Source organism: Acomys minous (assembly GCF_964271855.1).
Source record: "Acomys minous genome assembly, chromosome: 13".
NCBI lineage: Eukaryota > Metazoa > Chordata > Mammalia > Rodentia > Muridae > Acomys > Acomys minous.
The window spans coordinates 24394883-24420581 of NC_140495.1; the positions used below are offsets into that span (position 1 = coordinate 24394883).

At 42.0% G+C, this 25699-nt stretch overlaps 1 protein-coding gene across 1 annotated transcript; it reads right to left on the minus strand.

Annotated features, from left to right (window-relative positions):
• Positions 1 to 89: 89 nt before the first annotated feature.
• On the minus strand, positions 90 to 25464 carry COPB2 (COPI coat complex subunit beta 2). The gene is made up of 23 exons (XM_084752241.1): positions 25200 to 25464; positions 23318 to 23636; positions 18295 to 18432; positions 16260 to 16346; positions 15933 to 16059; positions 14838 to 14986; positions 12570 to 12716; positions 11731 to 11830; positions 10942 to 11084; positions 10507 to 10706; positions 9057 to 9167; positions 8640 to 8728; positions 8446 to 8552; positions 7559 to 7702; positions 6831 to 6961; positions 6379 to 6586; positions 3345 to 3455; positions 2119 to 2333; positions 1244 to 1336; positions 976 to 1156; positions 789 to 857; positions 604 to 672; positions 90 to 427 (listed from the first exon to the last, which is right to left on the minus strand). Exons 2-23 carry the CDS (start codon positions 23318 to 23320, stop codon positions 332 to 334), a joined length of 2718 nt encoding a protein of 905 aa, XP_084608367.1. The 5' UTR covers positions 23321 to 23636; positions 25200 to 25464; the 3' UTR covers positions 90 to 331.
• Between the last annotated feature and the right edge of the window lie 235 nt (positions 25465 to 25699).

Below are 25699 nucleotides of genomic sequence, written 5' to 3' on the forward strand. Positions count from 1 at the left end.
TCGTTAGCTATCCAAAGCAAGGAGAGTGAAGCTGATCCCCAGTAAGGTGTTTTGGCTCAGCCATCTAAAATTAAGAAGGAAACTCTAGATTTTTCATTAATTCAAAAGATGTATTTATTATGAGGGATGGATGGTCTAATGATAATATGAAAAATGTAAATGTCTGTTTCAGTTAACAAAGAGAACATAGTAATGCTGCCTATCAACTCCTCTGAAGATGAGGAAGTGGCTGTGTTCCCCTTTGCTTGCAATCAAGGTGATCCCAGTGTCTGATCAGGGAGATCAATTTATGTACGTCATAATGATCTCTTACTGGAGTAAATGGCAAGCTTCAATCATCCAGAATATCTTCATCCAGATTGATGTCTGTTGTATCAAGATCCTCTAATTCCAAGTTATCCAAATCGACTTCTAGTTCGAATAAGTTCTGCAAGGGAGAGAGGAAGGAGAGTGTGAATGTTATGTGTTAAGTTACCTGGTTCACAGTCCAAAGCCAGAACTAAATTTCCTTACAAGAACATTACCCCACTTTGAAGCCAAAGACATAAAAATCTCATAGGTCTGCCCTTCTGACATGGGACTGGAGGTAGATGACTGACCCACCTTTTCTTCTTTGTGAGTAGTTTGAGAGGCCATGATAACTGGGCTAGAAGCAGGTTTTCCATTGGGTTCCTGAAGAATAAGAGGTAAATATGAAGCCAAAGGAACTTGCCCAGAGATTTAAATATTCCCCCATGCAAAGGTAGCCAGGAATAGGAAGTGTTCTGAATCAACAGTTCTCTACAAACCTGCTGAGCTGTGGGTCTTGAGGGCTGAAAGCCTTTTGCCTCTTCCATAACATTTCTCTCTTCATTTGGCTATCAGAATAAAACAACAATCATCAGAAGTGATCTAGACACTTGGCCCAAATAATAATGTATTTAGCACATTTTAAATCTGGACTTGTGACTGCTTGTCTGTCACTCTGCCACTCACCGTGACAATAGGGTACTGCTTGGCTGGCCACAGATCCGCATGTGTCTCCTTCACCCACTCTTCAACAACAAAGGCTTCTTTTAATCCAGGGAAAAGGTTTTCATACTCTGTGGGGTCAGCAAGGGATTCTGCTGCTTTCTGGTTGACTTTTGAGAGATTCTCCCTCCACAGCTTCACTACCCTAATATTAGAGACATCACAGAACCAAAAGATGATCGGTTGAGCCCTGTTTTTAGTTGAAACATTTCTCTCTAAACAAAGTCCATACCTTGAGACCTGGCTGGGTAAGTAAGTGCGGGCCAGGAAGGCAGCTTCCGGGAGTCTTCCTGTTCTGATCAAGAGCTCTAGGCAAGCATCAAGCCTACAGAGTAAAGCAGAGATACTGTTAGAGAAATGATAGCACCACATAAAGCCAAAAGTGTGGACCTCTTTCTGTTGCTGAGACTTTTAATTGTCTTAATGTTGGACAAAACCAGTGAACTTCAGGGGTGTGGGGGACAGGACTGCTTCCAGCCCATTTGAACTACTGAGTTTTATGACGAGCCTAGAAGTGTAGCTCAGTAATGGAGGAACACTGTCTAGTGTGCACAAATCTCAGGGGTTCAGCTCCTTAGCACACCTCAAGAAAATGTTTGTTGATGGGGTGTAGGATTTGTAAGAAGTGGCATCTAAGGCAAGGCTAATGAATACTTTGTGTTTATTTCCAAAAGGCAAGCTGATGCCCATGTGGTTTGGCTCTCATTAACTCAGCTAGACTTAAAAGTTGAGTTTAAATAGTAAAGAGCACTTTCATCATCCTATCCTTGCATGAAACAGATCAAAACGGCCTGCTGTAGATAGTCCTCTGCCATTAGGTACCAACTGGAAGACACAACAACCCGGTAGACTCTTTGACCCTGAACAGCTCAAGCATAAAGATAGAGAACAAAAGTTATCAGAGCATCTCGTGCTGAAGGCAAGTGTCCCCAAGATAGGTAGCCCTGTTCTCTGACTGTCCTCACTATTCAGCACCAGTCAGCCATCCATCAGCTCTGTCCCTAGGACTTGTGTTTCATATTCCTGTCAAACACTATCCTCATAGTCAGTGTAGAAATAACTGCTTATAATTCCTTAAAGTCTTCTAGACATTGAGATAATACTTACTTGCCCTGTAAAAAGTAGCTCATAAATGCCACGTTATTTTTGCCGTCTCTCTCCGCACCTTCTGCCAGCTTGTTCACCATGCTAGCATTTCCAGAGGCAGTGGCCAAGAGCAGCAGGCCCCCGTAATCCTGGGCATGGTGCAGACACTCCTGGGCTAGGCTGAACTGACATTTACTAATGGCAAGTTCAGCAAGTTGCTTCCACTTCTGCTCCGACTATAAGAGTTTAAGATAAAACATCTTTGGAAAATAAATACTTACATTTCCAATATCAGCATTATTCTGTTACTTTGAACATCACTGTGATGATAACTGAAGATATTTATACAATGTAATTTTTGAGTTATGTTGGTAAATTGGCTGTCAGTCAAAGGCATGATAAAAATGTAATGAAATGAAAATCACATGAGCAAAATTCAAATGGTACATGAATAATTAACTCATTTTTATTTTTTACTTACACAGTGAACTGAATCTAAAACCATGTAAATGGAATTAAAATGTCATTAGACTACAGTTATTTTAATAAGTATATTAGTAACACTTTTTCAGGAGTAGAAAATTAGATCCTTAAATATTTAATAATGAATATGATCATTTGTAGCTTCTCAGAAATCAAGTAAAATGCACATTTAAATGATCTTGACAGCTATTTTTTTCTACAATCTGAAATTAACTTACTCATGAATGCTATATTTAACCCATAATTTCCAATACATGTATATACAAAGATCTACAAAATGTCAGACTTCTTCTCTAGTTTGTAATATGGCAAATTGTTGCCATGTCTATACTCTGAGACCCAGACTAGACAGGAAAATACTTTTTTTGTTGTTAATTAATGGATTTCTTTAATTGCCAGATACAAATTTTTTATCATGCACATGACATTCTCTATTATTATTAGTATTATTAGTATTATTATTATTATTATTAGTAGTAGTAGTAGTAGTAGTAATACTACTACTACTACTACTACTACTACTTTATTTATTTATTTATTCAGATTATATCTCAATTGTTTGGAAAATACTTCTTAAATAGATTACAGAACTAAGAACCCTGAATTTAACTTAGTTTATGCAATGGTCAACAATGCATCTTTGAAAAAGATCAGAGACGACAGCCTTACCAAAATGAGTCACTAGTAACAAAATGTTTCAGCAGGAATATCTAAGTTCCTCCTAACCCTTCCCCGGTTACGCAGAGTCTTGGATTAGAACATACCTCTGCCTCCACTGCTAACTGGTAAGCAATTTTCAGCTCTCCAAGTTGAAGCGCAAGCTCGAAACGATGTTCAGGGTCTGTGGATACTGTAAGTGCTTGCTGCTTGAAGCCCTACGTGTTTTTAAAAAAGAAAATGTGTGACTTACACATACAAAGAATGTGTATATACAGTATACACACAACAAATTATTTCTCTCTAAAGACCTGACAGGAAAACCTCACAGCCATCTACTTCAGTGGACCACGTGGACTCTAATCCCTAGTAACTTGATACCTATATCATAGCATCCATGACTATACCACCAACAATGGAAAAGGAAGCATTTTTTAGCAAATGAAGTTTCCATTCCCATTTCTTCTTATGCTTTTATAATTTCTAAAATGTCTACTGTGCACAATTTTATGTCTTTAAGGTCATCCTGTAACAAAGATAGTACAGGAAGAAATACTTAAACTTACAAGATTTCTGGGAGAGCTGGGATGTGGGTCAGAACTAAAGAACTGATGTATCTCAGACATTTTGATAAGTCCTAATTAGATACAACTATATTGGCTGCATCAGGGATGGGACACATGGCACTGGTAAATTCAGCTGCTGGTAACTTCAAAAGTGAGCCTTGGAGGTCATTAGTCCAGGACTCATTTTATAGAGGTTAATATCAGAAAGGGAAGAGAAAGGGAAAGCCTTCCAGTCTTCTGTCACCTGTAGGTCATTCAGCTTGTATCTGGGCTCCAAGAACTAGTGGGTTCCCATCAGTTACAGTTTATTTTGGTCTCAGCTTCAGCCTATCAAGTATCCAAAGGAAGAAAGCCAAAGCACTCTGTCTCATGCTCCACTGGACATAAAGCCGCCAGAGACAGGCTTTTAAATCAACTACTTTACTTACAAAGTTAAGACCAAACCATTGAAGGACAAGTTTTTCAGCTCTGGGAATGGGGCTGTGTCAGAGGGAGACTTGGGGGGGGGGGGGTTTACATCTCAGCACACTGAAGGAAAACGCTTACTGTAGGGTGGTCAGGACAGAGAAACCAGACAACTTTCAGGGTTGCTGGAAATGTGCTGTTCCACTTTGTCACCTCCCACCGGGCAGTGTAAACGCTGGTTATAAACAATCCAGGTCACTACTTCCCTAGCAGCAGCAGCAGAGGACCCCAAAGCAGAGGGCAGATGTTAGGAACTGGTCAGGTTCCAACAGCAAAACAGGTGACATGTGCTTGCTTTTGTGCTATTTCCAATCTCCACTAGGATGATACTAAAGGTAATTTTTGTGTTTGGTGGGGCATAAACTCCTAAGGACATACTACAAAAGGAGAGGAAATTATGACTGACCAAATTCTATATATATTTATATTTTTTGAGGCAAGTTTTCTCTCTAGCCTTGACCTGGAACTCTCTCTGTAGTCCAGGCTGGCCTCGAACTCAGAGATTCACCTGCCTCTGCCTCCCTAAGTGCTGGGATTAATGGTGTGCACCACCACTGCTCGGCTAACTGACCAAATTTTAAAGAGAACTTTTGGAGATAGAGCTCAGTGGTTAAGAGGGCTGAGTGCTCTTCCAGAGGACCCAGGTTCAATTCCCAGCACCCACATGGCAGCTCACAACTGTCTGTAACTCCTATTCCAGGGAATCTGACACCATCATACAGACATACATACAGACAAAACACCAATGTATATAAAAATAATGAAAACATTGATTTGTGTATGAATGTTTGGCCTACATGTATGTAAGCACACTATGTGTGTGCCTGGTGCCTGCAGAAGCCAGGACAGGGCACTGAGTTCCCCCTTGAACTGGAGCTAAGGGCCATTGTAAACTGGCAATCAGTTGATTGGAACCAACTGCAACAGCAGCAAATACTCTCAACCACTCAGCAGCACAGAACAACCTAGTTTATACCTCAAAACTCCAAGGTGTCTCATGAATTACAATACTAAAAATAAAACTGCCTAAAGGCAGGCAGACAGTACATATCCCTACTGTCCCTCTAGTCCCTTGACACACAGGTCTATGCTCTAAAGGTCTCTCTCTCTCTAGGGATATACAACAGGTCTTAGTTGTTGATAGTCTCCTGATTAGGAGAAAACTGTTTTAAGAATGGAGAAAGACTAAAAGAAACCCAAAATGTTAAAGCCTCTGAGCTAGCTTCTACTGATGGCAGGTAGTTTCTGTTAAATCTAACCAGCTTAAGGAGAAGCCATATTAAAATACTGCAGTGTCTGTCAGTTCCATCAGAGCTGTGTATCAGCTGAAACAGCATCTAGAATGTTTTAAACTGAAGACATTAGTAGATTCATTAGGCAACTATTTGCCACAGCCTTCTTGTAATGTCCACACTCAAGAATCCCTATTCACATGCGTCGCTTCACATGATGCCTAAAGCTGAAAATGAACAATCAGTGAACTGCTATATCCTCAGGCATGAAAACAGTAAATACCTCTGAAAAACAGGAAGGGGACAGGTAAGAATGTGATTTACACCTTGCAGAACCATGTTATATGCTGTGAAAATGTAACTGAAGCAAGGGCACTTTACTCTACAGCTCTGGCTGGCCTTGGAACTCTGAGATGCACCTACTTCTGCCTCCCTAGTTCTAGAATTAAAGGTGTGCACCACCACACCTAACTAGAAATAAAAATATCAACAACCTTTAAAAGGGGGTGTAAGAAGACGACTGATAAAATCAGCACCAATACTAACAGGATGACGTTCTACAGCCTATATCAACATCTGTCAAATGCTAGTTTTAAAAATAAGAAAGGAGGGGGCTGGAGAGATGGCTCAGCAGTTACGAGCACTGGCTGCTCTTCCAGAGGTCCTGAGTTCAATTCCCAGCAACCACATGGTGGCTCACAACCATCTATAATGTGATCTAATGCCCTCTTCTGGCTTGCAGATGTATATGCAGGCAAAGCACTGTATACTAACTTAACTAAATTATTATTTTTTTTTTTTTAAATAAGAGAGAAGAGAAAGAGAAAAAAAAGAAGGAGCGGGGGTGGAGGGTGTAGCAGGCAGGTAAAATGTCTTACCTGTTTCTCCAAAAAGTGTGCAACTCTGGTCCTCTGCTCTTTGGGAATGGTAGGGAGAACCTTATCGGCCATGCTAAAATCCCTCCGCATGACAGCAGTCTGGTATTCCAGGACTGAAACCAGCAGGGAGTAGCTAACTATGTTCAATTCCTTATCCCCCAGATATAGCCTGTTGTCCTTAGGAATATAGCCCAGAAGGTACATTGTCCTGTAAGAGAAACAAAATTGGAAGCCCAAATCTACAGTTACAACATGTACACATGCACACACTCTCCTCTCTTGCTCAAAATCTTTCCATTTGATAGGTGTGATTTTGGCTACCATCAGAAAACTTACTAAAACAACTGTAGGGAATCGCCCTGTCATAGTTACACAAGTCAACACTACATTTGGTTCACACAGCACTTTCAAATTTAGGCAGCTTAAGACAAAAGGAAAATGATGCTCAATACCTGTCCAAGTGGGCAATGGTGACTATTTCTCCTCCCACGTAATAGTTTAGTCTGTTCACAGAACTTGTGTAAATGAAGCAGTCACCTACCCACAGCCCAGTTTTCACAATTTCCTGAATTTCACCAAGAACCTATAGAAACAAAAGGAAGACTCTTGGTCTCTTAGCCAACACCAGAAATCTGAACAACAAACTGGATATGATGAAAATGGTAAGTAACACACAAGGAATACAAAGTGAAACTGAATCTGAGAAGATTCTTCCTAGGAATTTTTGTCTTCATGTAAAAACAGTGTTAGGATAGATACTGTGAAATGTCATTGTTGTCATAACTATGAGCCAAGAGTATGAATCTAAACTGCCCAACACACAAACATACATGAAGCTGAAATGCCAAGCATCTCCGAGTCCTTTATGGCATCTATCCCACAGTGGATGGTTCGTTTCCCATCTCGGAGCTCCTCTGACCAAACACTTTCAAGTTTCCTTAGTGAAAGATAGCAAAGCAAGCCTGCAGACTTCCTACAATTGTGTGCCTGTCAGGGCACACAATTATTTCAAGCATACTTACTTTCAAATTCTGTGCCAAGAATTTAATTTTTACATGTAAGCAGAATGTACAGCCACCCTCCCCAAACCTAATTTATACAGAAATGTTAAGATCAGTGTAGTCTGTTTTAAGAATCTACAATATTAAAAACAAAGCCCAAACTGGGCTGAGACATTTACCTCAAAGGCATCTTCAATGCCATCTTCAGTAACTCCCTCATGTGTTTCCTGTGCAGCCAAGACTTTTTCTGACAGATACTTAAGAATAAAAAATGACTCCTCGGTGGCAATGCAGACCAGCTCTCCAGAATCAGACCAGAAAATCTGAAACCCAGCATATAGACACAGATGACTGCCTATTTGAGCAGCCAGCACACACCGTACACACTTATTCACTGCAGTATCAGCATACAGTAAGGTCTAATTGTGCACTTAGCATTTGGTGCAGTATACTGTACACACATGTGGGAAGGCAAACAGCACAGGGCTGCTGTGGAAAGCCAATGGGAGTCAGCAGTGCTGTCTTTAGGAGTAGCCAGCTGCTCTCTAGTCTCTCAAACAGTGTTTCTCACTCTTTATTTCCCCCTTCTCCACAAAACCAAACAACAGTAATACCACAAAGCAATATCCTCTGAGTCTTAACCTCATGTTCTAGAAGACAGACTCAGGACCACAGCAAGGCAAGATACCCTCTAATGGCAATACCCTAACAGTGTAAGGTGTCAAACTAACCATCAGATCTATGGTCTCTTGACCATTACATGAAGTATGGAAAACCTTTTGCACATTAGTAATTCCCTAATTTTGGTCTTTAACATGCATGTTTACTTTTTAAAAGGCATTTAAAATATCAATTTTGGAATTTGTATAGCATCCTATACTTTTACAAATAGTCAACGTGTACTATTTGATTCCAATGCATAACTGATGCTCTGAGCACTTCACAGTAAATGACATGGTTTTCAACACAATGGGACCAGGATCACAGTGTGCAAAGGGCCCTTCTTGAAGGACTTAGACCTTTCGAAGATAAATCTCCCAAAATCAACCACAGAGGAGGAACTCACGTGCTTGGGCTGGATCTCAATCCTGCGGATGAGCTCTGTATTGTCCCAGTCATAGAAGGCTAAGCCATTTACAGACCTGACTCCCAGCAAGAAGCCCCCATAGATACCTTTAAAATGACAAGGGAAGAGTCTGTTCAAATGTTCTGAGACATTACAAAGATTCTCAAAATGTGTCATAAATAAAGAGCACTCACTTTCAGCTCCAAAGTCAGGTTTAAATGATTTTTTTTCCTTAAAGTTCTTAAATATCTTTACAACACTGTTGCTTTCTCTTATTGCATACCTGAAGGATAGGGGAGATAATACATTACATACTGTGCCATAATTCCATTGAATACCAGAGATATATGCTCAAATGCTTCTGATTAAATACTATTGAAAAATATAAAATGTATCTCCATTTAAAAATTCACTGACCTATTTTGTCCCAGGATATCATGAAAACTTTAGCTAGACAAATAATGAATGGGTTTCATGCTATGTGTTTATACTCTCCAGATGCTTTAATCAAGTAGCTGTTGGGGGAACCTGCCTTTTAACATGGAAAAGCATCAACCACATTCACGCCAGCACCCTATCTGCAACGAGGGCAAACTAGGCATCACACTTACTCTGAAGAGTCGTGAGCCCATGCAAACTCCTGGGCAGACCCAAAGCTTTTGTTTCTCAAAGCCATTGCTGTGTAGATGATATACTCCCCATCACCACATACCACAACAAACCTAGAAATGACAGAAATCAGGGATAATGACATGTAGGCATCAGGGAACAGCAATTCACATTTATAATAAAAATTCAGTAACAAATGCTGCTTTAGTCAATTATTACAGTTTAAAATGTTAGAGGTATACAATTCTTTGAATATGCTGTACATAAATAGTCTGAGCAACAAGACCAAAAGCAAAAAGGGCTAACAGCAAAGACATTATTATGGCAATGGCCTCCCTCATCAGTCACAGAGCCTGGGGATAAGCAAGCACAGCTGGGGGTGCAGAGGACTCCAAATCATTCAGTAGTGCTTGCTCAGCACCAAGGTGCACACACCATGCTCACGGCATCACACCACAAGAAGGTACTGCCTGACAGTATGTTTACCTATGTACCAATGTTCATCATTAAATGAACAAAAAGTCTTATTCAACTGTTAGTTATTAAAGTGAACAGGACCACTAACATTTAAGTAATGAATAAAAATAGAATGTTACACAGCCAAACATTTCCCCCCAGTAGACAAAATAATCTCTTCAAATTCCATTTAAAAGTGCCTTATTGGAAGGCACTCAAAGGTAAAATGAAAACCTTACAGCAAAAAGTGTTTGAAGATATATATAATCACTTAACTTTCAAAAGATAATTAAAAATGATTACAGATGTCAGTGATTGAACCTTGATACACTACTTTGTCATTTATGATAGTGAAGATAGTTTAAGGCATCCAATAGACTGTAAAATGATTTTTAAAGCTCAGAACAGTGGTTCTTATCGTGTAGGTCATGACCCCTTTGGGGGTGGTGAGTGACCCTTTCACGGGGCTGCATATCAGATATCCTGCACATCTGATATTTACACCACAACATGAGGAACTGCATTAAGGGGTCACAGCATTAGGAAGGTGAGAACCACTACACGGCTCTAGAGGTTGAGCTTAAACTTATTGTTCAGAGAAGAAGAAACTTCTCTCACATAATTATTATTTTATAAATCTTAAGGGAAAAAAGAACTGACAATTCAAATTATGAATAAGAAATACAAGTTTTCCAATCCCAAACGTTTTCAGAAGATACACAGGTGTTAAGTCTTCCATGAGAGCAGTAAGTAAGCAGTAAGTATGTAGCACCGACTCTTAGGACAGAAGGCACATCCAGTGCATCCAAAGGACAAGGAAACAATACTACCTAACTGTGCCACCTGTATGCCACTCCATCAACTGACCTGGCAGCCACCCACTGTGGAACTGTAGGCACGGCACAGCTCCCGTGTGGCAGATTAGGTACATGCTGTGCTTATGCAAAGCTGTTATACCACACGCAAGCCCGGAGAGGGATGTTGATGATCACTTACCGCCCATTCGGATTGTGCTGAATAGTCTGTGGATATATTTCACAACTGCCCATATCCTTTACTGCCAGTGGCAACCTTTCTCCATCTTTAATTTCAGCATCGCCCATTGCTTTTAGGTTGGCCTGCTGAACTTCTGAATGCTTGGCCCAGATTATCTTCCCATTGGCATCCATGGACATGGCCGGTTCCTCCCGACCAAGCTGGAACAATGACAAATAGCTCTTAGTGACTGAAAGAAAAACAGAAACCAGAGAACAGACTCTTTCTTCCCCTAGTGGAGTCTTATTTCTTCCACATCAAACTGTCATTGCCTGATCTCTTCTAGTTAATAACAGAAGTGCTAGTTTAATAGAACTGGGGACTTGGAAGATGACCATCCAAAACCCCCAAGAATGGCTCTGCCTATTTCCATCTATCCAGCAGAAGTACAATTACCTTCACAATGATGCTTCCTTCATCATAGCCCAGTGCAACATTGTTGGACCCTCTCAGACTGGCCACACACCACACCCTCTCCATTCCATAATTCAGTGTGCTCTCAAGCCGGTAGGTGCTAGAATGCCAGATTCGCACAGTCCCTAAAAAGCAACAATGTCAACGTTCCCTCTGGATGTGAACATGCAAGATACTGTTAGGTGAATGAGCTGCATGGACGTCTATTTCAATACAAGTATTTTGTAGCAATTTTATGACATTCAGATCTATATTATTTAGCTCATTTTACAAAACATCATAAGCATGAAGCAACAAAAAAATCTTTCTTAAGAAAGGTTTACACTTAAGTGTAAAGTCACAACAGGTTTCCTGGGTAGAGTGCTTACCATGTAACATGTTTGCTGTGTATGATTTCTTCTTCCCTTCTGCAATAATCCTGAGTAAACTAGCATGTTCTTAATCCACCCAAACCATACATTTAACCCACCCAAACCATACATTTACAAAGCGGCAGAGCCTGAATTTGAGCCCAGGTCTGTCAAGACTCCGATGCTCAGGCTTTCTCGTTCTTCTCTAGACTACCTGATGTCCTTTTACTTAAATGATAGAGTCAAAAGACACTAGATTGGTGAGGATAATAAAGTTATTTTATTCTTCTGTACTTTAAGTCTAGAATCCTAATCAAGGTATGGAAGCTGCTAGAAACCCCCCACTGCAATGCAGGGCTGCCACTTGGCTTAAATATCCAGTGAATCATGTCAAGTATGCAGAACCCAGACTCTAACTTACCATCTTCTGACCCTGTGATGATGATGGGCAGCTCAGGATGGAAGCTTGCACATGACACATTCTGAGCGTGCCCCTCCAGAGTCTGCACACAAGTTTTATTCTGAAATTGAGATAGAGAAAGCCATTATGTTCCACTGTTCAGAAACTTTAGAAGCTAAGAGGGAGGGGTGTAAAAACCCTAGAGACACAAAGCATGTATTATGGGTGATAACTAGGTTTATGACTGTTCCATGCAGTGAAATGTGTGCCATGGTTACATTACAACATTCACTGTTGTGCTGGTTTCATGCAGATACACAAGTCTGGTAACAAGGACACTCAGACACGTGTGGTTTAATATGACAATGTAAACACCATTTTAAACAAACAATAAGCATGATGGCATTTTATTTTTAACATCTTAAAATGCATTTGTATTTATTTCTTATAAAGGGGAAAATTCAGCTGGGCATGGTGGCGCATGCCTTTAATCCCAGCCCTTGAGAGGCAGAGGCAGGTGGATCGATGTTGAGTTTGAGCCTAGCTTGGTCTACAGTGCGAATGTAGCCAAGGCTACACAGAGAAACTCTGTCTCGAAAAATCACACACACACACACACACACACACACACACACACACACACACACACAAGAAAAAGAAAGAGAGAAAGAGGGGAAAAAAGAAAGAAAAAAAGAAAAAGAAAAGGGGCGGGGGAATTCTAGGACCACAATTTAGGAGTAAATACTAGGGCCCTAATTTACGACTCTGTGAAGAGTCCTTCCATCCAAGCCTCAGAGGCGCTATAGGAAGCAGTAAAGGCCAAGTCTAGTGTGCAGCAAGGAAGCTTACAGAAACTGTACCTGATAATCCCATATCTTAACGAGCCGGTCATCTGCACCTGAAATGAGGTATGGCTTGTCACCACCACTGTAGTAATCAATGCAATTCACACCTTTTTCATGTCCCTCCAGAGTGAAGTTTGGTGATGAAGAGCCCAGCTGCCACACCTACAGAGAACAGCAGCATCTGCCAGTCAGTACTTTCAGAGGCAGTCCCACCCACTTCTCCCAGAGACTTCAAACACCAAGGCCCAAGACAGAGAGTGCTCAAGGGTCTTTTGCTGTTCTCCTCATGTTAATTTCAGGAAGCAGAACCACTCACTGCTCTCTGAAGATGCCAATTCCTAGGCTTCTCCATAGAGATGATATAATTTTAGTTGATGTCCTAGTTAGTTTTTGTCAACTTGACACCAGTAGTTATCTGGTAAGAGAGGCTTCAACCGAGAAAATGCTGCCATCAGAACTGGCCTGCAGACAACGCTGTGGAGGCATTTTCTTGATTACTAATTGATGTTGGAGGACCCAGCTCACTGGGATGTTGCTTCCCCTGGCCAGGTGAGCCTGGATGGTTTAAGAAAGCAGGCTGAGCAAATCATGAAAAGCAAGACAATAAATGGTGTTCCTCCAGGTTCCTGCCTTGAGCTCCTGCCCTGACCCTGGAGGATGACTACTATAAGCTATAAGGGGAAATAAGCCCTCTCTTCCCTAAGTTGATTTTGGTCAGTGTTTTATCACAGCAACAGAAAGCAACTAAGAAAACCGGTAAACGGGTGAAGGGCAAGAAGCAACGCATCAACACCTTGAAAGCCTCTATTTTAAAGAAAGATTTGGTGGGAGATTTACTGGATTAGTAATGTGTACTAAAATGAAAGTAAACTTGCTAGGCAGAGAGACACAGGCCTGTGTTCCCAGCACCTGGGAGGATGAGAAAATTGAAACTGTGAGGCCAGCATGGGCTGCACACTCTGGGCCACCTTAGCATACACCAGAGACCCTGACTCAAAAGTAAATAAATAAACTTAATTAGTGAAAAAGTTAAAACCGATCTCAGTTTCCTATCTATGTCAAAAGCAAGGGCAATTCAACAAAACGTAACAAAGTCAGGTTTAAGAACCTGAAGATTTAAAACAAAAAAAAAAACCCACAAGCTTTATTATGTATAGTGTTCTGCCTGCCTGTACACCTACATGCCAGAAGAGGGTACCAGATCTCATTAAAGGTGCTTGTGAGCCACCATGTGGTTGCTGGGAATTGAATTCAGGACCTTTGGAAGAGTAGCTAGTGCTCTTAACCACTGAGCCATCTCTCCAACCCTAGCCTGAAGATATTTAAACACAAAGTAGCTTGTATGAGTTAAATTAATAAAAACATTATACATATGCAAGCAAACATGTAAGCAAAAGTAATGTGATTTGAAATTTAGGTCAATGGACTGGGAGAGAGTATCTAGAGAAATCTGACTGTACTCACTGCAATATACACTTAGTGTTCAGTACAGCCAAGGAACTGTGCTACTCTCCCAGACTGTCTTCTTGGTGCTGTGCAAGGGGAGACACAGCTCCTGCCCCAAATATCCCGTATGTCTTGGGGATAAAGAATTCCAAACTACAAGAATTATGACTCAATATGAAGACTGTTAATAGAAGCAAAGGCTAAGGAGAGTGAGATATACTCAGTCTACAGCCATCAGGTACTTGACTTGAGTTTCTCAGAAGGACTATCTGTGCTAACCCTTAGAGAGCTACGCAGTTGTCCTGAGAAAAGTAAATCCACATGGGAGAGTGAAAACACCTGCAGCAGTCTGAGGGCCGAGCCCATGAAGGCAATGTTCTGTGAACTCATGGCATTTTGAGGACAGTGGGTAGGTCAAAGTTATACTGCTGTCTATAACATCAGCCGAGGCTAGCCCTGACAAGCCTATATTTCACTTTTAGGCATCTGTAGTTTACCCTCACACAGCAAACTGACAGACTCTATGAAGAAAGGCAGCCCAAAGAGGGAAACAGGCAGTAAGGAGGAATGGCAGCAGAAAGAATTTAAATGTAAACAGACCAATGATGAGGAAGGAATAACAATGACTAAAGGACATGGACAGATGGATTGTGGGGGGGGGGGGGGGGAGGAGAGAGAGAAAGACCTAGAAATCATGGCAATGCTTCTTACTCTAAGATCCTAGAATGTAAACAAATTTGATAGCATGCTGCTTCTGCATGCCAGTGTTCCTTCTGTCAGAGCGTGGGGGTAGCTTTCTGAGCAGCCAAAGCAGAGCACAACAGAGTGGACACCTACCTTGATGGTCCTGTCCAGAGAAGCACTGGCAAACTGATTGTTATCTTTGGGGTTTATCACGATCTGCATAACGTAATGCGTGTGTCCTTCAAACACTTGCGAACAAGACCATTTTTTATCCCAGTCCCAGAGTTTAATAAGCATGTCATCTACAGCAAAAGAAAGCCGAGTCAGTTGCAACTTGCTTCTCATTTCTGTAGTAAGGCAGTCTTGGTATCTTTTAAGGCAACAAATGGAGCACAGTTCACACATCTCAGCCACAGAACCAATACTGGAGAAGCCCTCCAGTCCTCATCTACCCTCAGGGCATCCCTAACTACAGAGCGGTGGGGACAGAGTGCATATAGTCAGCGACTAAAGACAAATAAAAATCCTGGGGAAATGTTTTTAAACTTTGTTGTTGTTGTTGTTGTTTGAGACAGGGTTTCTCTGTGTAGCCTTGGCTGTCCTGGACTCGCTTTGTAGACCAGGCTGGCCTTGAACTCACAGCGATCTGCCTGCCTCTGCCTCCCGAGTGCTGGGATTAAAGCCGTGCGCCGCCACCACCACCCGACGAAATGTTTTTAAATTTAATTTAATAAAAACTGTGATCACCATCTAAGTCAGGCTGAAAACATGCCACATTTGTCTGATGAGACAAACTACTTTTACCAAAGTTCTCACTTGCTAATTTAAAAATATCTCAAAGACTGCTACCAACTCAGGGCTACCCAAGTAACGGCCCTCCTGCAGGTATACTGTTTCACACTAATACTAAGGAGCTAGTCTGAATATGCAGATAAACCAACAAGGCCTATGGCAATCTGCCAACAGCTCGTCATCAGCATACTAATGAGCTTTCTGCTCCCCAGATGTTGAGGAATTAGACCTTCACATTTTCTGACAGGAATCGGAACAGTTCCAATATAATCCTAAATACAGTTGCTATTTCATTAAAATACACAGGTGGGCAGCATTAGCAGCACGGTAAGGGATTCAGCTAGTTTAAGAGACGCTTGGAGTGAGAGCTCCACTGGTAACAGCAGTTAAAGTATAACATGTCTTGCCGAAAGAAAATCACCAGAGTGCACATGACTCAAACAGGTTGTCTCTTACCACTGCTTGTGAGAATGAACGGCTGCGTGGGATGAACAGCAATACAACGAATGTAATCTGAGTGTGCTTCAAACATATGCACTCTCTCCAGGGTGTTATAATTGAACACCCGAATCTGCATATCGTCCTAGGAATGGAGATTTTAAAACATCACTATTATGAGATAACTGCATAAAAACTAAACTGTATTATAGGCTCCAGGCATAACATCCGTCCTTCAACACACTGCATTTAGTTAACTAGACAAACAAGGCACTACAGTTCTGCAACTGGTATCCATAACCACTGACCAATCAGAAGGAAGATTTGATAATCAGAATTACTTACTGCTCCTGTCACCACCCAGTTCTTCCTTGCAACAAACTTTGCTGCTCGGACAGGAAGATCACATACTTCAAATGTCTTCACCAGTGTCTTAAAATTTTAACAAGAATAAACATGTTGAGTTGTGAGGAAATAACTTATTCCGCTGTATTTAAAACATCAGACTATAAAGCACTCCTAGTTAAACATGTTGTTAAATGAATGCATGACAGCTGGACATTAAAAAGAAGAAGAAAAAAACAGGACCAATCACATTTTCTTTAGTAGATATGAAAATTAGAAATTTAAAAGAGAAAGCAGACGGTCATAGGATGACACTCCAGACCCTCAGTGCTCTGGCCTGCCACTCCTTTCCAGCATCGCCTTTGGTTTCTCTGTCTGGAAACCCTTCCCAGGCAAACACTTGGTCAGCAAAACTCCATGCTCACTCTCTCTCCCCCACCGTGCTCTGCAAGGGCAGCAGGCATCACCACTGTATACCGCACACCTACAATAGTTTGGAGTCCAGCTGCTGGGCACTTCACTCAACTATCTGTTGAGTTATTATCTGAGTTTAGTTTCCTTTTTAAAAACTGAGCCCGTAAACCAGATGCTTATGGAGCACGCCTTTAATCCCAGCACCTGGGAGGCAGAGACAGGCAAATCACTGTGAGTTTGAGGCCAGCCTGGTCTACAGAGTGCGTGAGTTTTATGACAGCCAGGGCTGCATAGTGAGACTATGTCTCAAAAAAAATTTTTGAACCCATAGAAATGACTCAAACAAGATACATTTTTCCCTCACATCTTAGCAATACACTTCCAGAAAAAAATGCTGAAGATTTGTTTTTGGTTGTTGTTTGTTTGTTTTAGTAAGCAAGAAAGCTAAACAGTTTAGACGTCCCTTGGGTGCTCAGAGTAGATTATCCACATGAGTTAAAGGTGGGAATTAGGAGACCTAGGAAAATCAGGGATGAACAGACCACTTTGCTGTCCCATTTTAAACGTCTGTTCTTTAAAATTCTGAAAATTAAGCTATCATTTTTAATGCTTCTCTTTGTACCAAGAAAGCAATAATAGAATAGCTCAGGAATATAACACAACCTTACTGGCTCATTGGCCAAAGCATACTGGAAAAACAATAGGAATTTGCTCACAACAATTGTTGAGGCCACCCTGGCTTCTCAGGTTACAACAAAGCCTGAATGAGTGCCACACAGATACACAGCTGCTACCAAGTGGCTATGACATAACCCGTGCAGGCTCAATGTCAAGTCTGTAAGAAGGCAGAAAAATGCACAAAATCTTCCCAGTCATCAACAAATCCAAGGATGTGTGGAGCAGTAAAAAGAGGCTAGGTGCAGAACCACCATGCCTGAGGAACACATGAGGTACTGTAGTGGGGCAAATGGCAAGGTAAGTCCACTCTGGAAGCTAAACAATCTAAAGAGCAGACCATGCAGGGAAATGCTACATCTCAGTTGAGAAAGCAACAGCTAACACTGAGATAGTTCTTCCTGGATAAGCAACAGCTGCCTAACATTCTATTCCATGTGCTTACCAGTTTTCTCATGCAAAGGTCATAATAGTGTCATCCATTCAGAGTAATAAATCAAGGCTCAGTGTGGTTAACACTTGCAAGCAAATTAGCAGCAGGTGTGCTTCAAATAACATCACTATTTTAAAACATTGTACCTACTACCTCAAGGAGAATACAATATTTCCTTATTTGAAATGTAAAAACATTTGGGTTCACCCTAAAAAATGCTGTTGCCACTCTCACTACACATCAATGGCAACTAACCACGGTGAGAGAGAGGCAAAACAAGCAGGGCCAAAGCTGGGGCTGATACTCCCTACACTATGCTGCTGCATTTAACTATCAGCTGTGATACGGCCAGAAGGAAGCAGCACCCAAACACGCCAATCTCCCGATCATGTGAAATACTCTAGCCTACTTTGAGAAGCAGCACACACAGCTGGCTGGACTCTGGTGCTTCTTTCATTTTAGTAGTGGTATTTTACAGCCTCTGTTGCTAATAAAGTCCTCTCAAAGTCTTACCTGAGTTTCATGATTCCAAACACACACACTGCCATTGTAAAGACTCGCCAACATCCATGGCTCTGTGGGATGCAAATCCACACTCTTAACTCGATCAGACCTGGCTGTGAGCTTTCTCTTGATGTCAAGTCGAAGAGGCTAAGGGGAAAAGACAATTGTTGAGAAAAATTAAATTCTTAAGCCAAATAAAATATGCTTGAAACAGTATGTTAAGTGGCTTATGAAAGAAAAAAAAAGAAAAAGAAAGGAAAAAAAGGGCTTATGAAACAATTGCTTTCACTTTGCTAAGCTGTGAATAGTTTCAAGTATAAAATACCTATGTCAAAAATACACTTACAAAAATAGGATATTTTTAAAGTTTGTATTTATAGTAGTGGTTTCCAATTTTATTTATCCAGATTTCTTTCTTTTCACACTTAAAATGTATGAGGACTTCAAGTGATAATGTTTTACATTTTTGTAAAAATTTTCAATTTGACTTTTTAGAAGACTGTTTTTCAGATCTGTTTTTGTCTCCAGTATGTTATGGTTTGTAGTTTTAGTTGATACATAACAAAATCACCACCATCTAGCCTCAAACTCATACAGCTAGGAAGCAGAACATAAAAGCTATTTTTGGAGAACGGGATGTTGTGCTTTGATGCTACCTGACAAGCGGGGCTCCTTAAAGAACACTTGTATTGTGGGATCCAAAGTCACAGGAGTAACTGTTTATGCTTTTATGCTTGGCTAAATTAAAATCTACTCATCTACCTCACACTTCAAATAGATTTCAACTCCTGCTTGATTTATATAATATAATACATTGGTAATTTGGGCAATGATAGTTCATTGAATTATACAGATCCACATATTTGACAAATTTCATTTCATTGAATCAAAAGTCACATTTATTAATACTGTAATGTCCTACTTCAACTGATAGGTCTTTGAGTATCAGAATACATAAAGTTCAGTCTCTAAAATTCTAATTTCCATTTGAAAGTTGGGTTCTATCACCAGTAACAAACATGGTCAGGGACCAGCTAACTTCTTTCAGTTATCAGGCTATGTCTACTAAATGCGCAGTTTCTCAGCCATCATTTCAAGTAAAACTTGCAACCTAAACTTTTATCTGCATTAAAGTGCTTTTTCTACCAGATACATGTTACTTTACAAGCATTTGATGCATCTTTGTTTCATAATACAAACACAGAATCTTTAGAAGATGTTTGCTTAGGTGTTGAGATTGACAGCATTAACACTTTTTACTGTTTCATCAATGGTGCTCTTAGCGAAAACCTGGCTCCTTACAAACAACCGTTTGACAATCAGAATATATTACCAGATGTGGTGCGGCGCTCCTGTAATCTCAGCACTCTAGGCCCTGGAAAAGAGGACTTTGAGTTCAAGGTCAGCCTGCGCTATGGGGCAAACTCTGTCTCAAGAAGGCTGTATTATCAGCACACTCTGGTATCGCTGCACCACATGGTTGTCTTTCATCAGCTCAAATATAAACCTAGTGGGAAGCATCTTAACTACTGGTAAAACTTCTGATCTGTGACTTCCTGAAACTGGAAAAGACCTCTAGGGAGCTACAGAAGATATTTCTAGAACACCTTGTTTATAAACAGGTAAGTAAATTTAATACATCAACTAAATCACAATTTCATGTCCATGCCATTAGTGTTGTACCAGAAAATATTGTGGAGACATGTCATTCATGAAGTTGTATTATCGTAAGCTATTATATTAAATGAACTTTTTGGAAATAATCAGATGGGGGTGGGGAATTTGAACTGTAGACAAGTAGTAATGTCTGAGCAGTAAGGGTTTTTACTCAGGTCCATGAAGGCCTTTTGAATTTACAGAAACATAACTGAAAGAAGGACAATTTTAAGTAAACCAAGCCATAAAATAGAAATAGTTTAAAACTGCCCCTTTCCAGTCAGAAACTCCTTATCTGAACCACAGAGAAGAAAATTATTTGAGTGATTGTTTTCTGTTTCTCCCAGGAAAGCCATCAGAGAAGAAAAGTTAATTCTAGACAATGATGCCCTGGGGCAGTAGGTTCCAGTCTCTAGGCTAATTTAAAATGCATTTCCCCTTCAACTAACGATCAACCTGAAAGCTGACTTGGCAGGATGAGCTCCTGTGCTAGCTTCTTTGTGCTGTTCCTTAACAGCCATGAATGCCACAGAAACTTAGTTACTTTCCAGCACAAGATGATCCAGCAGAGGCGCTATCCTGAAACAAACACCTAACAAGGCCTGGGTCTTGGTCAAACGTAGATCACTGTCTACCTCCAACCATTCTTCACCGTATGCCTCCCTCACGGCCAGCGCTCTAACTCTTCACCTCCCTTGAGGGCACTTCCACTGTCACGTGGTCCTGCCCATTCAAACCTACTCAAGCCACCACCTTTAAGTTACATGCTAAATTCAGGAAAGGAAAACCTTTTCTTTCTTTCTTTCTCTTTCTTTCTTTCTTTCGCTTTTTGAGACAGGGTTTCTCTGTGTAACAGTCCTGGCTGTCCTGGACTCACTCTGTAGACCAGGCTGGCCTAGAACTCACAGCGATCCGCCTGCCTCTGCCTCCTGAGTACTGGGATTAAAGGTGTGCGCCACCACACCCAGCTAAAGCAGAACCTTTTCAATGATTTCTGAATTTTTGCTCCACTAATTACTGTCACAAATTTTTAATTTCTTCCTCAACCAACAGGAAGTATATTTATTCCAGGAGCCATAGTGGGATCTTCCACATAAGCCACCACATCCAGTGTGTACACACACACACACACACACACACACACACACACACACACACACCTAACAATGTTTTAAAATTAATTATTCAAGCTGGCCATGGATCTTCAAATAGCCCAGCATTTGAACAGCACATACTCCAAAGCACTGACACCAGTTTAAAAATGTCCACTCCTACAGGCAAGAGCTCCCGTAGTCACACCTACCCTCTCAGCCATGACTTTTAAAAGATATCCTCCCAGGTCTTAGATGACTAAAGAACTCACGCTGCACCTTCAACTAAAAACTTAGTTTAAACGCCACCGCCACCAAACACCAACACCCCCCGCCTAGCCAGGACTCCTCCCCGCTCACAGTTCACCTGCGCACACAGCTCTGCTTGCTCATGCAGTGGCTGTTTCTTATGGGCAGGATCACTGCTTACACAGGTCCTTCCCTCCACACCTTATTGATGTGAATGGAACAGGGGAGGACCAGGTGGTGTAACTCAGGTCCGCGCTCCTGCTACCTGCAAACCTCAGCTGCACCGCTCAAGTCAGGCCTGCAGTAATACGTTTACTTCACCTCCCAGGCTTGACTTGTATAAACAGGGATAACAGTAATATCTGCCTCTTGCTGTTTTGAGAATTAAATTCGTAGTTCAGTTAGAGCAGGGCAGGGCTTATGGTAGCCATCCCATAAACATTACTCATAATTATCTACAGCTGCTGTGACAATCAGCCTGTCAATGTTTAGCAAAATGCAGGACAATAAATAGTCCTATGGTAAGGGAGCAGATGGATAAATTCATGCTTTGTGCTTTCTACTCGGGACTTAAAATAAAGCCATCCTTCGGTGTCTGCAGATGGTTCCAGGACCCTCCTCCAAACTAAAAACCCAGGGCTGCGCAAGTCAACTTATATAAAATGGTGAGGTGTCTGCTTATACTATCCACTCCTGCCTCCAGAGCAGTTAGAACACCAATACAAGGTCAAAGTTGTAACGAGTTGTCATGCCATGCTCGCTAAGGGGGGGAAAAAACACACAAGAAAAAAAATGACAACACATGTTCACACAGTACTCCGCCCCAAATGTCCTCCACCCAAAGCTGGCTCAGTCTGTGGGTATGGCACTCACATACACTGAAGAATGAAAGCACTATGCCACTATTTAAAAATATGTCTCAAAATGAACTTAGGCAGACCCAAGGGCCTTTCCCTAAAGTGTCATTATTATCTACAAGCACAGAAGGCCCAATCAATGCCAGTTGTTTGTAACGTAGGTGATGTGATTACCATTACAAGGTCGGCTGAGGTGGCTCTTTGAAGACCCACTAAAGTATACAAATGAGGATGGTGTGGGAGGAGCTGGAAACACCAACACACTCAACTCTTCTGCCCAATCGTTTCTCCAACAGGCTTTCTGGGAGTAGCTATGCCATTCGCCAGCTAACCCTTTTCTAGTTTCAATTCTTCCATAATCTGCTTTGTGCAAGCTTACTCTTAAGTATTTTAAACTGTCAGGTAAGGGACTTGGGAATTTTTTCCTCTACAGTCTTCAATCACCAAAATATTTGATCATGTGATCCATAACAAATAAAATAGGCAGGAAAATGTTTAAGAATACAAATACTAGTTTTTATTTTTTTTTCCTGTCTTCAGAAAAGATAGCCTCACACTTTTTCATTTTAACACTCATGAGCAGAGGCATTTTGGGTCACGTTTGAACGTGACTATGGTGATCTTTTAAATGCGGAAAAACACAAGCTAGTTTTATATGCAATTCCCCAATCCGTCTTTGCCCCTAGAAAACGACAAACTGGGCCGCCGAAGCATTCGAAAGTCCACCTTTGACTCCGTATACATTGTCTTTTTTCCCCTCTGCTTAAGTTTGCAGTCTGGAGTCTGCACGGTACCAAACACCGCGCGCAACCTGGACGCTAGATTAGCAGACACCACCTTAATGACAGAATGAAGCGATTTTTGTCAAAGTTGCCTTAGGCGTCCGTTTTCCGCCTTTAGCATTTGCTTGTGCTACTGGACCCAATGCAGCCCCCAGGTGCACTGACAGGCAGGCGCCCTGACTGCCAGGAGAGTCAGCAGCTGCTCACTCGCAAGTACCCAAACCACCCCAGCCTCCCGGCCTGGCCTTCTGTCTCCCAGGACTCCATAGGACAGGAGGACCCCGCCAGGCCACAGCAGGAGCGCAGACCGCTTCTCTCCACGGCCCCCAGCCCGGAAGCCCCGGGAACCCGCCGCAGCCCATGGGCTCCGCTCTCTGTCCCGCGGGGCCCGACCTACCATGGCTCCGACTGTTCGAGCCCGAGCCTTTCAAAGGCTCCAGGCGACACCGGTCCGGAGGAAGCCACCGAGCCACGGACAGACCGACCCACTGACGTGGAACTTCCGGGAAGCGGTTCTCGCGATACTCGAAGCCAGGCTGCGCCTGCGCAAAATCCCTGATAGGCGGTCTACGTCAGGCCCCTCCCCAGTATCCTCGGTAACGCAGCCTTCCGCGTCGTCTGCTGCTGAGCTGGCGGAGGCTTGTAGCGCTGTTGCCGGAGGAGGGCGGTGGCTGATGGAGGTCCCCGCTGCTCGCCTTCAGTTAGGTTCAGAAAGCCTAGAAGATGGAGTGCAGTACTGAATTCCTGCTGAACGCCGGCAGCAGTGGAGGGAACCGGAAGCTCTATCCAAATAGCATGAGTCTCTGGCAGAGAAAACAAGGCTCTAAAACAGTGTACTCTAGTGGGCTGCGGTGTCTGGGTCTTGGCCACCGACCGAGGCCAAGAAGATGTGGATGGGATTCAGGGTCTCTGAGGTCTGAGGAGCCTTGAGACCTTGATTCTGCACCTTCCTGGAATCAGCTAAGTGACTGCCCTTCAAGGAGCATCTACTCGGTCGTTTGTGCAGCTGTGTACGGTCTGACTGTAACAGATCTTTCAGATCTTCACATCAAAATCGAGTCGTCTCCAGTTTACTGATTAAGAAACTAAGGCTCAAGGAAGTTGGGTGTACTGGCCAAGATGGCATAGTTAGTAGTATTGTTAGGATCTGGGCCCAGGGTCCTGAGAGCCCTGTACTTGATTAAGGAAGTTGAATTTTAGAAAGTACCATATCATAGGGATTGCCAAGAAAAGTGAAAAAGCACCGTCTGCCGATTTCACACGCACGCACAACTTTTTAAAAAGATGACACAAATGGAACTTGGCCCCGGCTGCTTATAAACCTCGGGTGCGAGAAAGCCTAAGTTTTGAGAAAGGAAGTGTATACACTAAGAGGGAAGTGTGAGTTTTCATCAGGTAGTTCCTGGTTCTTGTGAAGTTTGTGGGCCACAATATTCCGACTACATATAGTCCAGATAGTTTCCAAAGATCCATCTTTACTGTTCTGTCTCGGTGAAAACAAACTTTCAGTGATGAGCTTTTGCATAATTGAGATGATTAATCGCATACATTGAATACTGTACAGCAACCAATTGCCCAAACTAGTTGAAAAAATTTTAGATGTGGACTATAGTGTTAGAATAGTAGGGTTTCTTACTTTTGATTCCTTAATTCTCGTGTATTTCTGAGTACATTTTGATTTAACACAGTACCAAGAAATACAAAATAATATCTCCATTCCCCCATAATCTCAGTTGATAATACTTAGATCCATATAAACACCAGGCATCAAAGATTTATTTAGTTTACCTTGTTGAAGAGCTAAGCCCCCAAGTGTCGTGTTCATTTTGTATCTTTCCATCTCTTTCTGCCACAGTTACCCAACATTAAGTTCTGCAATAGTGACCTACAACGCGGGCCCGTGTAATCGCAGCACTGGAGACTCGGGAATTCAGTACCAGTTTGGGCAAGAGTGTTTCTTTTACAAGTTACTATACTGAATTTGCAGTATGAAAGGCTATACTGCCTTAAATTAAGATGTCTGTAAAGCACTGGACTTGGGTTTTGGTTGAAAGAATTTTCAAGGAAATCATCAAATATTAACACACACACACACACACATTCCTTAAGTATTCAATTTTAGGCTTAAAACAAAATCTCTTGTTTACTCTGGTGTAGAGGAGACTGGAAGGTTAGGAGAATAGCTCCAGGGAAGAAAAGAAATCTGGTCAAGGTTAGCAAATTGGTAAAGGGCGTCCCAAGCGGGTGGTTGCAATTGATAGCGGGGCTTAAAGTCTTACCTGGTCAATTTTCTAGGACGGCTGCTGCCTCAACCCAACAGGGATTTCCTCTAGCAGTGCTTTTAGCAGTACTGTACGTCCGTACACTCCTCCCTTCCCATCTGCTGTAGTTTGACTTTCTGTCCTTATGATAAAACTCTGACCAAATCCAAGCTGGGGAGGAAAAGGGTCCTTTCATCCTACAAATCATAGTCAGTCACTGAGGAAAGCTGAGACAGGACCCTGCAGTGACCCTGGAGAACAGAAGCATAGTCCTCCGAGAAGTGTTGCTTACTGGCTTGCTCTCCAAGTTTCGCTGGGCTTTTTAAAAATACAGCCCAGGGTGACACTGCCTACAGTGGGCTGGGCCCAAGAATATCAATCATTAATCAAGAGAACTCCCCCAGACTTGCCTGCAGGCCAGTCTGATGGAGGCATGTTCTCCATTGAGAGTCCCCCTTCCCAGATGACTTGAGCTTGTGACAAGTTGACAATTAACTAGCCCACCATCCTGTTTCTAC

What these genes read in the sequence shown, in the direction of transcription:
- COPB2 (XM_084752241.1), bottom strand. An exon ending in GTTCATTCTCACAAGCAGTG is followed by an intron (nt 14,987 to 15,932) that starts GTAAGAGACAAC and finishes CTTTTGCTGTAG; the next exon opens with ATGACATGCTTATTAAACTC. An exon ending in TTAAGATATGGGATTATCAG is followed by an intron (nt 11,831 to 12,569) that starts GTACAGTTTCTG and finishes TCTCAATTTCAG; the next exon opens with AATAAAACTTGTGTGCAGAC.